The following is a 16,217-nucleotide window of genomic DNA, read 5'->3' on the forward strand; positions in this document are numbered from 1 at the left end:
GGCTCCTTCGACACTCACACTAGCACACACACACATGAATACAAAGTCGTTATAGAAGAGTTCCTGTCGGTTAAGGAAGGGGCATCTTGGCCATAACAAAAGGGCAACAGTTAATGCCGGGCCAACTAAATAAATCTTGTTTTATTTTCCAAGGCATGTGAGCCTGGAAACAGCTGTGAGCTGCCCTGCCCTGCCCTGCCCTGGCCATCCTCTTTTAGTGTTTTTCTCCCTTTTTTTCTCGCTTAGCCTTTTCCCCTGACAGTCTTTAGAAATCCTCCAAAATCACTAAATAATCGAATTGTTCGAGTTTCTCCACGAAATTATCGCATAAACAAGTCAATTTGTGCAGCTTTATGCAGGTTCTCTTGAGTGGCAAGCCAAAGTCCTGATAATGGATTTTATCCTGCAGCAGGAAGCTTAAGTTGGGTTGGAAGTTGACTTTCTTTTGGAACTTTCTTACCTTATTTTATTTTATTAATTAGCCACATTAAAAGAGATGTCCTTTTGAATTGCAAGAGATTAAATTTTATTTCGATTAAACAATCAAGAAAACAACTGCGCGAATAAAGGAGTTGAGTTTAGGAAAGAGTCATGAGAATTGTGCTGTTAGGAGATTTTAGTTTGGCATTCTGCATCAGGTCTTGGGTAGTTGCTGGCGTAGTTTCAGTGGTTCGATGTGGGGAATCCTTGGGGGGAGATTTACCAACCGCCACCTCCATGCTTGCCACCGCCACCGCCACCACCGCCGCCGCCTCCGTGCTTGCCACCACCTCCATTTCCACCGCCATGCTTGCCACCGCCGCCGCCGCCGCCTCCCTTCTGCCAGCCTCCACCGCCTCCTCCATTCTTCTGGCCACCGCCTCCGCCTTGCTGCCAGCCTCCTTGTCCACCGCCACCGCCTCCACCTCCCTTCTGCCAGCCTCCTTGGCCACCTCCACCGCCGCCACCGCCATTTCCACCGGCAGACACAATAGCAAAGATCACTCCGAAGAGGAAGACAGCGAGCAGAGTGAAGCGCATGATGAACTGGATATCCGTAACTGTTGGAGACTTCCAAGTAACTGATGCCTTAAGCCCAGCCAAAGCCCAGCTTATATAGTCACTGGCTTGGATCCAGCCAAGTCATGTTGCAGCCATGGCATAGGAAACTTATGATCTTGATCTTGAGCTTGCAGCCCACTAGAGAACTGCTAACTACTTGTGAGATGTTTAAGCCATTAATCATGCAACGTGTAGCGGGTGTTGACTGTCTCAATTATTTGCTAATTGTTGGCAGAACACTTGATGGCATATTAGAAGGTATTTTCATGTGGCAAAGCCATTTATTAAGTTTTTAGTTCCAGATTAAATATCAGATTTAACGGAGTTAACCAACTCAGAACACAGCTAGAAAAGCCATGTTAAGTTAGTTTAACTTTTTGTAGCTTTCCCTTGCTAAACTCAAATAAAATTTAAGCAATTTTCACTTTTCATTTTCGGCAACTTTCGCTGTGATTTATACGGCCTTCCTGCGTGGGCTCCTCAGCGTCTGACCCATTTTGCCTTTGACCCAGAAACTGCAAACCAAAAAAAAAAAAACGAAAAGCGCATCCTGCTCCTTTGGTTCACTTCGTTTTCGGCCAGAAGTCAGTGGCCAATTCAATTGAGATTGTGCTTGCCCACAGTGGAGTTAAACTCTCGCCCAGTTCCCAACCTAATGCCACCCCAACTTGCAGCATTATCAGCTGCAGTGCAGCATCTGATTTATGGCCGGCAACTGCGGCTGGTATGGCGGCCATTCAAATGAGTTTTGACGTGATTGTAATAAATTGTCGGTCAACCATGAGGCGCCCAGCTCCCTCCACTTTTGCTGACCACAGCCGGGTACTTGGCTTGAAAAATTTATACATTTCATAACTTTGCCATGAAAAGCAGCTTGGATAAGCGGGGAAAACTTAGCTTGCAACTCGGGCAAATAAACTAGCCAGAAGGAAAATATAAATTTATATGGAAAACTGAAGGCCAGAGAATAGCGAAATGTGTTTTTAAACTTTTAAGTTACAGAAAATACACTTTGAAAAACTATAACAGAGGTATATATTTTTAATAAAAATAAGTTAAGTATTTTTTAATTGGCCCTAGGCTTGATCTGACCCTCATTACGTATACGCCGCATGTGTGCATTAATTAAAAAATCTCCTGGCCATTAGCCCAGGTCCTGTACAAAGTCCTACGGCCTAAGCAAACAGGTTGATTAGCAAGTAGGACAAAAAAGTTGAGACCGCAGCAGAATCCATGTTTGTCCTTCTATCCGCAAATGTGACTAAAAAGCAGAGGAAGAGGAGAACGAACCCGGAACTGGATAGACTGGAGGACTAACAGTAATTTGCATAAAAAGGTTAAGACCATTAAATGTATACCAATTTTCAGGGACAGCAGCTACTAGATGCTGACTGGCATTTGGTCGTTAAGTGCGCTAGCAAATGACAAACTGGTCGACAGGCACTGGCAGTGGCTCTGCCTAGGAACCTTTGTCTGCTGAGTCAGCTGAAAAAGAATTTCACTTAAATATTTGGCACACTCTCTCCTTTTTCGCGCTTCTCCCCGCAAAATTCCCTTTCCCCTGTTGGCGGTTATTCAAAAGTTAAATCACAAAGTTTCTCCCTTGGCCAAAAAACAATTCGCGCGCATTTAACCTGAACGAAACAAAAAGTTGTTTCTGTCAGAAAGTGTAGGGGAAAATGGTAACGAAAAATAAACAACGAAATGGAGAAAGCAGACAAGAGCTGAATCTGCTTCAAAATATTTTGCAACATTTCTATTTCGCAAAGTTTTCGTTCGTTTTGCGGTTTGCAGTTCGGAGTCTGCCACTGACATGGCTTCTTGTTAAATGGAGAGAGAGAAGACAACCGACTACCCAGGACATGGCTCTAATTAGGAGGAGGGCCAAAGACAATCCTCGCTCATAAAAGTCAACGGAGCATGTCAAAAGCAATTTATGAGTGTGTGTGTGTGTGTGTGTCTGCCTGCCACAGCACATGACTCGAACTAGGGAACTCCGGGTGCCCAACAAATGCTCAAAAGGCATAAATAAGTGGATGAATGGTGCAGGGGGAGGCAGTGCCCCATGTTTGTCACTTTGACAGTTGCAAAATCCAACAGACATCCTGTGCTGCCTTGACAATTAAATTGTAATTCAATGCATTGGCAGGGTGGAGGAGGGAAACCACAAGCTACCCAACATCTGCTGTGTCTCAGTTAATCAGCTTTAATCGACACCTGAGTCTCGGCAATTGCGACGACGCCCACAACCAAGTCTTCAAAATAATAAGCATAATAATCATGGCAACTGCTCTGAAAATGCTAATGCCACCCCAAACAGAAATTAAATTTCCATTAGTTTTTACAATGCCAGGGAGGCCAATGCTGCTCACCCAAAGTAAAAACAGGACAGAAGCCAAACTGCTTACACGTGACGCACACAGACACAGACTGGGCCACGCGCTCTCTTGTTTTACAGGCAATGCAAAAGCCTCCTCAAGGTCACTGCTGTCAGTCTGTATTGCCTATCTGTATGTGTGTGTGTGTGTGTGTGTGTATATTTGTGCCCATAACACAGATGTTTGAAGGAACACCCCCCTCTCACGAGGAGCAGAGGGTTTGAGGGGGTCATAACCCCTCGACAACGTGCGACCAACGCCTAAAAATGCCCTCCTTAATACCATACCCTAGCTGAGGTCCTCAAGTTTTTGGCCCTTTATGCATCGCGGAGGCTGGCAAATATTTATTTTGGTTTATCAATCATACGCACCGTGGGCCAAAATACTGGGAACAGCTTGGGCAGAGAGGTAAACAGCGCTCGAACTGCGCAGAATCGCCAACTTGCAGGATAGCACGTGGTTAATAACAGACTTCTGTTAGCCATGGCTTATGCGAGGGGGCCAAGGCTAAGGCTGGTCGTTTTTGGCGGAATGCAGGCGTAAGCCATGTACAATGGGTAGAAAAGTTCGAATGGTGACAAGGAAATGCTTTTCGGAAACTTCAACCCAAGAGTTTGCTCAAATTCAATGCACTTCGGTTTTTGTGTATCCCCCTCCCCCCTCACTTTTCCCCTCCATCCAACATGAATGGCCAATGTCCAATAGAGCTTAGGGCCAATGTTCCACATCGTATGCAAACACAAGCTTACATACCCGAACATACTCACTTGGCCATCAATGAAGTCAAGTCGAGTTCAAAATTCTTGTCGCTGACCCAAAAGATGTCTGCAAGTTGTAAAGTTTCTATTGCTTTTGATGGGTTTTTACCATGGCCATAAAGGCGAAGGAGAAGGCGAAGGCGAAGGCGAAGGCGATTGGTAAGCAGACAGCTGAAATAAGATGATATATCGCTTATATTGGTAATGGTATTGGCCAGGGATATTGGCCTGGTTGATTGCCCTGCAGTTAAGCCCACGCCAATTACTTGGCCAGCTGTTTATGTTGTTGTCGTCTTTCGTCTAGCCGAGGATTCGCCTCAAATTCGCTGCTTGTGTAGGCCCCTCGGCCTTGACCTCCAGCCACCTTTGAACTGTAAACTGGGCGTTGTCTGGTCTGAATATTTGCCAGATGAATCACTGTTTGCCCACCTGTCTGGCCCAGAATCATATTTTTTACCATGGCGCGTAGACTGCTTAACGGCCAATTACATAGGACTACGAAAATTGTTTCACATTTATAAGAATTATTGATGCCAGTCTGCTGTCAGCTAAAGTGGGTGTTAAAGAGAGAAAAACAAATTTGTGTCTTTAAAGGAATATAAACTTAAAATATATTTTAAGACTTGTTTTAAGCGTTAATATTTAACACTATATGCAGTTTAATCTCCACATTATCTTATCTTCAACTTCTTCAAGCTACGCTTAAGAGTGTTCTTAAGTTTCTGGCATAAGTCGTTTTTCCAAGGTAAACACATTTCGAAATTGCCTCAACGCGACTTCAAATTAAAAGTTAAATAAGCGCAGCTGGCAAAAGGCGGCGCTGGCAAATGAGATGGGGAAAACGAGCTGCGTTTAATGAAAAGCAATTAATCGCTTTATGTTAAACACACAAACTGAAATGTGGGACGAAGAGAGCGTGAGAGGAGGAGAGGGCAGTGGGTGGCCCCGTATGCTGTGCAAACAGATAAAAGCGCAAATTTGTTGACATTGCCAAGAGCTGGAATAATAACAAAAATAATAACAAAATGCTGCCTTTGTTGTCGTTGTTGTCGCTTGTCAAACAGCATTTCCAACAGCTCGTTGAAACATATCTACATACATATATGACTTTTTTCAATCAACTTCCATTGAAAAGTGCAATTATTCACAGAAATTAAACGCTTTTCATAATCAGATTTACGAATCGGAATGTGACAAAAGCACAGACTTATATCTCTATTTATAACTCCTTCGTGCTCTTACTTGCTGGCTGCCTGTGTCTGATTCGTTGACGTTTACGCAAAAAGTTGATGAATGCCACGAACGACAACCGAAAAGTTGGCATCAAGTCAAAGGCAATGGCAAAAGTCGCAAGGACAAAGTTTTGCAAGCCATAAATAATACATATAACAAGGACAACAACGACAGCGGGTACAAACAACATTGTAGACAGCGCGTAATTTTAATTATTATGAACTCTGAAATGCGCCAAATTAGAGATTCATTGGTCTCGACAAGGGGGGCGGGGTCATAGCCAATTAGGAGGGAGGGGCCGACGAATCAGACAATGCCAAAAGTTTTCCCCTCGCTATGAACTTTCGCAACAGTTCATTTGTGTCAGTACGTTGTCTCACTCTTATGCGTATGTGTAGTACACCTAAGGGTGTCTCAAAATAATATCAACATAAAATATACTTAATTTTAAATTATAAAATATTTTACTATTTAAAGAAAACAGAAAATAAAATTATTAAAATTTCATTAAATATAATTTTTTTTAATATTTTTTTTGTTCCTATTTCGTTGACCTCGATTGTAGGTGTGTGTTACGCATTGAAATGCTAGAATTCTATTTCAAGCCAAGCGCTCGAAAGCAGGCAATAGAAATTTGAGCTTCCTGCTTTCTGCGCTAGCAAGTAGGCAATGCTAATTGCAGGCCGCGCAATTCAACCATGCGAATGTGTGGGTGTCTGCTTGTGTGTGTGTATATGTGTGTTGTGTGTGCTCAATATCAAATTCATGTAAATTTAATTACGCATGCCTGCGTCGTGTTTAGATATGTATGTGTTCTTGGGCGCTTTTTGGGTGGGCGGAGGTGCCTCAATCTTGTAGCTCGATGTTTACGCATATTTGATTTCACTTGCAGACACACACACCCATGGTCGTACCACCGCCGCCTAATTAAATTGTTTATTTCCCCAGCAGAACTACTTACCAGATGAGGGATTATGCAAAAGGTGGGCGTGATCCCCGTGGGCGGAAGTGAAATGAACTGGTTGTTGCATCAAAGTTGCATGTTAATTTCAAACAGCGTTTCGTCATTAGCAAACTTTCTTCTTGAACCTATTAAATTCAGCATTCTTCACTGAGCCTTCCATTTAAGCCTGGGAATTTTCCGGATTTAGACATGGCATTAACTTTTAATGCAACGCAAATTGCTTGCAATTAACGGCACACGGCAATTTTTGCTCTTGTATGCCTTGCATTTTGTTCGGAAATCGTAAAAGTAATTTGCAAAGTTTTTCTCGCGATTTTTCCAAAAAAAAAGAAAACAAGAGAAAAAAATATTAAAGCCAAACGCAAAGTTTATGCAAAGTTTCCAACAAAGTGTTGCCAGCTAAACAAACTGCAGACGAGAGCCAAGCTTGCCACGCCTTCTGCCCCCATCGCCAACGCCCCCAAAATGTCCTGGAAGATTTCTGTTTTCCTTTCTTTTTTTTTTTTGCCTTTGCCTTTGCCCCCGTGCCTTTTGTTTATTGTCAGCAGCGAAAAAGTTGGAACTCCACTCCCACAGAAAGTTTTCCAAAAGGGAAATGAAATGGAATTCGGGAATATGGATTCCCTGTATGGCACTTCAATACTATGCTGCAGTTGCATATATGTACAGGATCACTGGTTGGGTGCAGTCGGAATCCCCCTGTGGAGCTGCCCTTTAAAGTGTTGGCATAAATTGTTGCAGACATTTTAATTTCATCCTTCCCCCGAATAATGCAATCCCCACATATATTTCTAGTCCGCCTTTCCTTTCTATCCCACAGTCGCGAAACTTTACGCATAAACAAAGGCCGGCTTTTGGCCCTTTTGGTTCTGCAGCTCTTCAGCTCCTCGCTCTTGGCTCTTGGCTTTTCTGGCGCTGGCAGCCAGCAAGCCCTTCACTTGCTTTTAGCTTCAAAATGAAGCGATGAAAGCCAAAACTCGTTATCGTTTAATTCAGGCGAATGGCGAATGGCGAATGGCGAGCAGGAGAATCCCGCCAAGTCGAACTATTGGCAGCTGTCTTGCCTTGGCTTTCGATTTTCTTTATCTTGTTTTTGTGTACTTGGAAAATTGATAAATATTGGCGGTGCATTGAAAATGTTTTTGGGAAAATTAAAAGATATTTAATAATAATTTCCGTTTACCTTTAAATTTGTATCTTTCTTCTTTTCGGGTAGAAGTTTAGTTAATAAAAAAAAGACTTTTATTTTCCGATTCATTAATGGAGAATCCCTTTTTATCTCAGTGTAACTGATGAACCTTCTTCTTGTTGTCTTAGTAATGCCACTGACAGCAGCGATGGATGATGGGTGGCGGTGAAACGGATAGCAACTGCTTTTTGCCGTCTGACAGGCTGCTCTCCAATCTCTAGCCCCCTCCCCAAAAAAAACAAAACCCTAAACCCTATACCCAAACCCATTTCCGATTTCCCATTTGTCGTCTTTCACTTCTCCCTTAGCTCGATGCGCTTTTGTTGCAACTTTCGAGCGAATATTTGCATAATGCAGCTTGATTGATGTTTGCATTTTGGGGGGGCAGATGGAAAGAGAGAAAGGGCTTGCCTTCTATTGGTAATGAAAAGCGGGCTGAGACTGAGCACCGAGTGCTGGCCAAGATTGAGGGGGCAGCCCGGCCAGATGACGACAATGACAACAATTCACAAACTTGTAAACACATCACCAGGCGCCTTCATATTTGCTCAGCCAGCTCGGTTCGGGGAATACTTTGGAGTCCTGGCTAGGATGTTGGGGCAAAAACATCGGCATCCACATCGACATCGCCATCAAATGGCAGCCGTAAGTAGCACAAGGCAACACCGCAGCAACATTTGTTGCCGCTGTTGAGTGCAAATAGTTTTGGGTTTTTGCTGCTGCTCCAGATGCCTCGTTGCCGTTGCCATTTGCCGTTGCCTTCGTCACTTCCACGTAGTTCCTGGTCTGGTTTGGTCCTGGTTTATTGTGGAATCCCACCCATCCAAACAACCAGCTGGCACCCAGCCAGCCAGAGCAGTAAGAAAATCCAAAAGGTTTAGGTATAACCAGCAGTTGGCAGTGGGCTTTCTCCCTCTCTCTCTCTCTTTGTTTACCAACATTCGCAAACAACATTTTTCTTTTGTATTCCATTCGCACTTGCCTCAGTAAAGTAAACTGAACAGGAATCCAATAGATTGCATAACAAATCGAAAGGGCATATAAATTATGGAGCTAACAGAAATGCCTTACCTAAGTTGGCATATTCAAGCAGAGCTAAAGCTATTTCATCTCCCTCGCTTGGTTAATTAAAGTTTATCCTATAATAGGAGTATACACTATCTGGCAATGTTAGTCCAAGTCATTTTGGTTTTCCTATTTGCGGCATTTAGAATGGGTTTTCCATTGGACCAGCCTCTGCGTAAGTGGAAAATCTTTGTATTAACTGGAAAATATTGAAAGCTGTCTATAAATTTTTCAGACTACGAAGAAAATAATATTAAGCAGAAAAGAACTTCGCTTATAGCTTCTTGCCTTAGCCCATCAGAATGCTTTATAGTAAGAAGAGTAGGTTCTTGTCCCAAGGAAGAAGTCTGTTGTAGTTAGGGAAAGAAGTTAATGCAGCAGAACTAACCATTGAAATTAAATGAAGCCTAGAAACAGACTTAAAACTTAACAAATAGGTTCATAAAACTAATTTTTCTCTTAATATAAAAACAGCTTCCTCACTGCTTTTATCTGGAAATGTTAGTGTATATCTCAAAGCTGGAAATGCTATGTTCCCGACATCTTGAACCATGTTTCTAGAATTCCCCAAGGCCGCCTCATTGACTTGGAGTCAAAGGACCCGACCACGCCCCCCTTTTGGCGTTCCGGCAGCTTATTAAATGCACCCGAGCGAGACATCAAAAGCTTCTCCAACCGCAGCCAAAATGAGTGAAGGAGGATTGCAGTAGCAGCAGCAGCAGCAGGAGGAGGAGGAGGAGTAGGAGGATGGGGATACTCCATTCCACTACACTGATGTTTATTAAATAGTTGCACGACGTCGTGTGTTGGCCATGCCCATTTTGCTTTGGGAGTTGGTAAATAGGAAAGGGACGGGCGGGTGGTTACTTCATGGCTTAGTGCATTCCTGCAATTCATGCAATATTTCAATTTTGCATTCACCAGTTGCGACGACAGCAAGTGTTTCGGTCCACCCTGAATACTTCATTGGCCGCTGGTTTGGGAATTGGAAAGTGGGTGGCAGGGAGACTGGGAGACTGGGAGCCTGGCAGCCATGGCAACCTTTGAACCGAAATTAAAACCAAACAAATGTCACACCAGCAACGCAGCAAATGTCTCGCTTTTCCCGGGCTCTTTTTCCCCTCCACTTTTCCCCCGCCTTTGGCTGCCAGGGAACAGCATCCATCCGCCTTGTTGACTTAATGCAGAAATTGCAAATTTCCCGTTACAGAACTGCGTAGGCAGCCAATGTCGAAGTCAGTTAACTTATTTTTACCCAGCATTTATATGCAAAAGAAGGGTGTTGGCATTAAATCGTTAAGCTGACATTGGCCTCCGCTGGAACTGGGGAGTTCTTTTTGCATAAGCAATTTATTGGCATAAATTAAAGAAAGGAATTTATTCTTGGCATAGTCGAATTTTGCATTTTTAAGAAATAAATACCAAATATCTTTACGCAAATTCCATTAAAATTTTCTTAAATTTCCTTGATAAATAAGATGACTCACCGGAAAACGAAGACAAAATTTGTTTTGCCATCAAACTTTCATTCCTAACATTTTTTATCAGCAAGTTTCAGAATAAACAAAAAGGTTCTGTGGGGAATAAAAATAATGACGTAGGGTTTCAGCTGTTGTAGTTACTGATTTCGGAAATAAGGCAATATAAATCAGAGAATTTCGGATATCAAGATTCATTCGGTGTTTAGATCGCGATACATACGTTTCCCATAATGATTGTGAAATTATACGCCGTAGTTCTGGCTCTAGAAGTTCTTCATCAGACTGGGGCCAATATTTCGGAAATATCACAAAAACCCAGTATTCGGGTCTGCTGCCCTCGAAATCGTATACTGGCCAACAGCGAGTGTAGTGAAAGTGTAAAGAAGGAGCTTCTGATGGTCAAACCGTATCTGAACAAGTTTTTAGATGACGGATCCATGAAAACCCTGTACCTTAACACCGATTTAAAAGTGGAAAGTGATCGGTTCGAATATTGTGATGAATTTTATAAACTTACGGGAGATGAGCTCATAATGTTTGAGGTTTGTCTTTAAAACTCCTTATTATTTTTCTGTTATCCTAATAAATATTTTACAGAACGGAGATTTTAGTATTCAAAACCAAAACTTAACCATAAGCAAAGAGGATTTCTGCCTCTATGCCAACCAACATAACTTGGAGCTTCGAAAAGATTTATTTCTTGTTATACACAGGCCCTGCGAGTATAGAAGTTCCGAAGAACCAAATCAGGAGATATATAGTAAGTAAATGTCAACTATAAGATCTCAAAGTTTAAACTTGTTCAAGATCAATTTTTCAAATTCAAAAATTACCCGCCAAGACAGAGGGCGCTTGAAACATTATATCGATTATATCGAATTAAAACATCGATCAATAACCTAACATAACCTAAAAAGCTGTCGAAGAGAGTAAATAAACAAGCGGTTTGTTTATTTACTAGCTAAATAAGTAAAAGTTATAATACACATTTTGTTTTTATTCCTGCAGTTGTTGTCATATCACTGACTTGCAGTATTCTAACAATCGCAGTTTATGTTTTCGTAACTAAAAAATGGAACCTGATCCAGATGTGCTTTTTCTGCTACATTATTTGCTTCTCATTTCACCATGGGATGTGGATTCTGACGAAGTATGGAAATTTACTGAACGAGGCTTGTACTTTAGCAGGTCTGTTGTTCAAAAGTAATTAAGAAACCATTAAAATATCGAAATCCCAAACTCTTACAGGTTACGCTAGATACTTCTTTGCATTGGGATCTCTTTTTTGGCTTTTTGCAATTAGCTTTCAAATCAGAATAGGATTGCTGGCAATACATGTGAATGATTCTCGATATAGATTTGGTATCTACAATGTTTTTGTCTGGGGCTTAGCGGCTTTGGGGACCAGTGCTATATTTCTAATAGATCGGATTTGGGGCGGAGATCTGTCAACATTGAAATGGATGCCTTCTATTGGTTTCTATCAGTGCTGGTTTCACCGTAAGTTTAACATACGTATACCGAAATCATTATATTTTATCAAATGTTTCGTTTTGTTTCAGCTAATGACTGGTCCATACTAATATACTTTATTGGTCCGATACTGGCTCTAAACTGCATCAATTGGATCTTCTTTCTGGTGGCGGTCTTTCAAATAAAGAAGGTGGCCCTTAACTTGAAAAAGTATCAGACATCTAATTCGATCCCGCAAAAACGACGGTAAGAACTAGTTAGATTATGTAATGTTTACTCAAATCATGTTGTATCCCAAATCTTAAAGATACCTCAAGTTTCTGCGATTGTTTGTCATGATGGGCATGTCTTGGATCCTGGACTTTATTCCCTACTTCATTCGTGGCAATGTATATTGGCAATATTTATTTTTGCCTGTTTTCTACTACCATTTATCTTTGGGTTCGGTTGTTTTTGTATTATTTGCCCTAAAAAGCAGTACAAGGCGTCTAGTCATGGAACGGTAAGATCATTAAATAGTCTCAAGTTTTTTGTTAACCTTATTATTTTTCTACCAGGATTCAGGGCAGAACACAAAGTCCGCTTGTTCAGATTTAAAAGAAGAAATTGGCAACTTTTGGTAATAAAAAATTCGTAGAAACTAATCCATGAGTAGACCTTTAGCAGTTATGTCATTTTTATAAATAATTTGAGTTAACTTTTTCAATAAAAATCCCATTAAATTTGTACAAACTATTGGTTGCCTGAAATTCAATGAGCAAAGAATGGCACTGATAAGGTTTCATGCCTCTTGCCCCTCGAGGCATCTCCTACGCACTTTTCACCGTAAAGAAATGTATAATTTGAAATTGAGATTTATTTCACTGTACTTGGAATGTATTCCCCTGGCAGTAGTTTTCAATATAATGAATATTCTGATAATTATATACTCAACTGTTAATGTTGATTTGAATGAAAAGAATTTTATATTAATGGTTAGTCACGTTGGAAAAATGTTTTCGTGCCACTGATTTTATATTTAATGCCACTTATTTATATTAACAATGTTTAGTCTAAAACTTGCTTAACAACTATCAAGAATATATTTTTAATACCTAACCTCTGTCATGCCTTGTTATTGCCTCGTGTTCGTGTCGTTAATGTTTACTGTTTGCCGTGTGCATAATTTGGTCTCAAGAGCAGCTCTTGAATTTTCCGGCATCTTCTGCGCCACCAACTTGGGAAACACATTAACGGAACTCACTTTCGCATAATGAAATTTTTGAACACGGAGAGCGGGTAGAAAATTTATGATGCCTTGCCACGTGAAAACAGGCCACAAAAGGCCCTGGAAATCATTTTTCATCCGGGAGCAAACATTGAAATTGTTTGCTTGGCGGCTGTTAATTATGGTGTAGGCTATTAACTAAACGCAGTCCAAGGACGCCCAGGACCTTGGCTAATAGATGTTGCCATAGTGAGCATAAGAGAGAGAGTGTTTTGAACATGCTCCTTGACTTTCAGCCACACAATTGCATGTGACACATTTTGGCGCAACAATTTCAGCCACAAATTGCTGCAGTTTCAAGTCAACATTTCTAGGCCGTTTACATAGGGGGTTTTCTCTCTCATAGCAGCAACTACTCTCATTCCATATACCATCTGGCGCCATTTACAAGTCACATTAATCAATTTCCCCGTCGCCTGTCAGCGGCAGCCTTCAAATGGCACTGTTCCCGTCCTCTAGCCGGGGAAAGATCCCGCCAGGCCAAGCGAAACCGAAAGCTGAAAGCTGCCTCATGGGCAAGGTTTCGGTTTCCATTGTGTGTGTTTGCCAGGATTATACACTAGGAATAAATCTGGGTGAGTTAACATATGAAATGATGATTCTTTACTATGAAGCAACCTTAACTTCAGTCAGTAAAAAAGACAGGAAAAATCGTAGAAAATTTCTCTCCGTGTTGCATGTGAATTATAACAGCTCCTGGAGGTCGGAGCACAGAGATCTGGTTTGGTGCATTTTTGGTCTAGCGCCAGTTAAAACTTAATTAAAACCATAACAAAACAAATGCTGCCAAACAACAACAACAACAACAACAAATAGAGGAAATAGAGGCTGCAAAGAGGAAAAGCATTTTACTAGGAAACCCCCGGAATAAAGTTTATGGCCAGAAACTTGGCGTTGGTCCGAGTAAATCTTTGCCGCCGAACTGGCCACATTGCCTCCTTGTTGTTGTTACAATTTTTGCTTGCTTAAATGCAAAAATGCCAAAACATAGGGAATGGGGAAATGGAAAATATGAGGGAAAACATGGCAAACATTTTCATTTACACACATGGATGCAATTAAAGTAAGAATGTGTGTGTGTGTGTTTGTGTGTGTGTGTTTGGTATTATTCGACCGCCATTCATTCCCCTTCCTTTCGCAAATTCTTCTCCTCTCAACGTGTCGTTAGTTCTTTTGTGCATTTGAAATTTAATTAACACGCACACACACACAAAAAAAAGAGAAACCAACCAACACACAAACACACACAGAGAGAGAGAGAGAGAAAGATAGGAAACAACAAGTGACAGCAAAAAAATGGCAGCAACAAAAACTAATAAAAACTCATTTCAAACAGTTTTTGATGAGCCCGGAGGGGGGGGCGAGAGAAGTTCCAGGATCGGACAGGACACTCCTCTTGCTCCTTGTTCTCCCCTTTGCTAATTCAGCGCCTGTTGCCATTGTCCCAGCGTTGAAATTGCGGAAATGGAAGAAAATGGCGAGCCAAGCAGCTTCCGCTTTTGTCTCCATCTTCCCTTTTTTAGCCCGCCATAATGAATGTCAACTTTGCTGTAAGCTATATTCCATTGAGGAGCCAAGAAAACTGGCCAACTAACTTGGCCAACGCTTTAAACTTGAAAATGCATCGCTTACATTTTAACGACCAAGTTTTATTACCAATTAAGATGGCCCTCAAACTCAAGCATTTAGTCATATTTGTAAGCAGTTCAGGCAGGTGCCTCGTCCAATTCAATCAACTATGGCATTAAATTATGATATGAAAATGTGAAAATTACATAATGGCAAAAGTTTCGTTTATGGCTGAGACATTAAGCCCATAAAAGCCAGCTTACAACTGTTGGGAATATGTTAGAAGACATTAACAAATAAGGTTGGGGAAATGTTACTAAAGCTCTCAAGGGTCGTAAAAAAGTCAAAGAGTTTTAAGGTAACAAAGTTTCTAGAGAGAGTAGAAGCAAGCAGCAGCAGCAGCTTTAACTATTAAAATGAAAAAACACTGGCTAGTGTCAATGAATTTTAAATAAAAGTTTCTCTTTATTAAAGACAATATTTGTTTTATAAAAAAATGTTCGTTTATCTTCTTTTTGATTAAAAAATCAATTAAAAGAACGTTAATTAGTTTTCACTGCTTAAAAAAGTTATATTAATGGAAGTATTAAAAAAAAGAAGGTTAAACTGTTTTCACTGATAATCGCAGAGCTGGCAGGCACAAACTTTTTTAAGAGTTAAAAAAAAGTTAAAAAAGAGACAAAGTTTATTCTTCCATATTTATCAAAATAGTCACTGTTGCGGATTAAAAAAGAGCAAGAAAAAATATTAAATGTTTTTATTTACTTAAAAGCTTAAAGAGTAGAAGAGGGAATATGTCAAAGTTAAACATGAACAGCCTCCTCAGCCTTGACTAAAAAACTCACAAAGAGAGTTAAAACTCAAAATATTGACACCAAAAATAGCAATGAATTACACAGCTTGACAGAACAAACCACAACACCATTTTAGACATTTTCATTCACTTAAATTCCACAAATAAATCTAATCAATGAAACCCCAAACTTTTGATCTGCTGGCCACAGACCGCAACCACCTGTGAGTGTCCATAATTGATGGCCCCAAATTTCATCAGCGAAACCCCCGAAACAAATCCCATACAAAGCCCCGGCCATGGCTGCAAGTCGTGCCCAAATGAAGTGTGAAATTTGAGCATTTAAGTCGTGCCAGGATGGTTAGGACATGGTTTTGGGATTGAATTTGGGTTGGTCAGGGAGTGCTCGGGAGAACCAACACGCGATTCCTCAACAACACACTCACAAACTGCAGCTGTTAAAAATTAAATCGCTTTTCATTATTTATACGCTGTGATTTTCAGCAAGCTGAAGTCAGAAAGGAAAGAGGAGTGAATGGTCGCTGGTCAAAGTTGCCATGGTCATGCACATCCGCAGGACACAGATTCGCAAAAAAAAAAAAAAGAAGAAAATCCTGAAATGAATATGGAGAGGGGGGAGGGACAGGAGTCATGTCTGCTCGCAGAGCCAAATATTTGCTGCGCTGAACGGTTTCCATTGGACTTTTATGAACATTTTGACGATTTCGATTTTCAAAAGTCAATATTTACACATCGTTCCTCCCGCTCCCTGCTTTTCCCCCCCATTAACCCTCCCTCCCGTCCTTGTGCTCCGCTTCTCTCCCATTCTCTGTAGTTTATTGGATGTGCAGTTAACCAAAATAAATCGTATATCGGATTTTGCATTGGACCCCAATCGCTCGAACTGAAAATAAAATGCGGAGTGGACCGCTGCTCTGTGTAAACCGCTTAGAGAAAATTACTCATACGCCGGGTGGGAGCTTTGGCATTTCAGATTTACCAATAT

General features: G+C 41.1%; 3 protein-coding genes across 3 annotated transcripts; 1 reads left to right on the plus strand and 2 right to left on the minus strand.

The window, feature by feature from the left end:
• Positions 1-502: 502 nt before the first annotated feature.
• On the minus strand, positions 503-1,060 carry LOC108114030 (ctenidin-3). The gene has a single exon (XM_017224777.2). The coding sequence runs from the start codon at positions 1,018-1,020 to the stop codon at positions 700-702; it is 321 nt and encodes a 106-aa protein (XP_017080266.1). The 5' UTR covers positions 1,021-1,060; the 3' UTR covers positions 503-699.
• A 7,051-nt stretch (positions 1,061-8,111) lies between these two features.
• Positions 8,112-8,517, minus strand: LOC108113930. The gene is given in 2 exon segments (XM_017224636.1): positions 8,112-8,309; positions 8,311-8,517. Coding segments are annotated over 2 exon segments (405 nt in total).
• A 2,520-nt stretch (positions 8,518-11,037) lies between these two features.
• Positions 11,038-12,674, plus strand: LOC108114058 (probable G-protein coupled receptor Mth-like 6). Its single transcript, XM_017224812.1, has 5 exons — positions 11,038-11,297; positions 11,358-11,609; positions 11,672-11,828; positions 11,890-12,084; positions 12,140-12,674. Exons 1-5 carry the CDS (start codon positions 11,198-11,200, stop codon positions 12,177-12,179), a joined length of 744 nt encoding a protein of 247 aa, XP_017080301.1. The 5' UTR covers positions 11,038-11,197; the 3' UTR covers positions 12,180-12,674.
• Positions 12,675-16,217: the final 3,543 nt, after the last annotated feature.

Source organism: Drosophila eugracilis, unplaced genomic scaffold (assembly GCF_018153835.1).
Source record: "Drosophila eugracilis isolate 14026-0451.02 unplaced genomic scaffold, ASM1815383v1 contig_2154, whole genome shotgun sequence".
Lineage (NCBI taxonomy): Eukaryota > Metazoa > Arthropoda > Insecta > Diptera > Drosophilidae > Drosophila > Drosophila eugracilis.

What these genes read in the sequence shown, in the direction of transcription:
- LOC108114030 (XM_017224777.2), bottom strand. Translation starts at nt 1,020, where the DNA reads ATGCGCTTCACTCTGCTCGCTGTCTTCCTCTTCGGAGTGATCTTTGCT.
- LOC108114058 (XM_017224812.1), top strand. Translation starts at nt 11,198, where the DNA reads ATGTGCTTTTTCTGCTACATTATTTGCTTCTCATTTCACCATGGGATG. An exon ending in CTATCAGTGCTGGTTTCACC is followed by an intron (nt 11,610 to 11,671) that starts GTAAGTTTAACA and finishes GTTTTGTTTCAG; the next exon opens with CTAATGACTGGTCCATACTA. An exon ending in AGGCGTCTAGTCATGGAACG is followed by an intron (nt 12,085 to 12,139) that starts GTAAGATCATTA and finishes TTTTTCTACCAG; the next exon opens with GATTCAGGGCAGAACACAAA.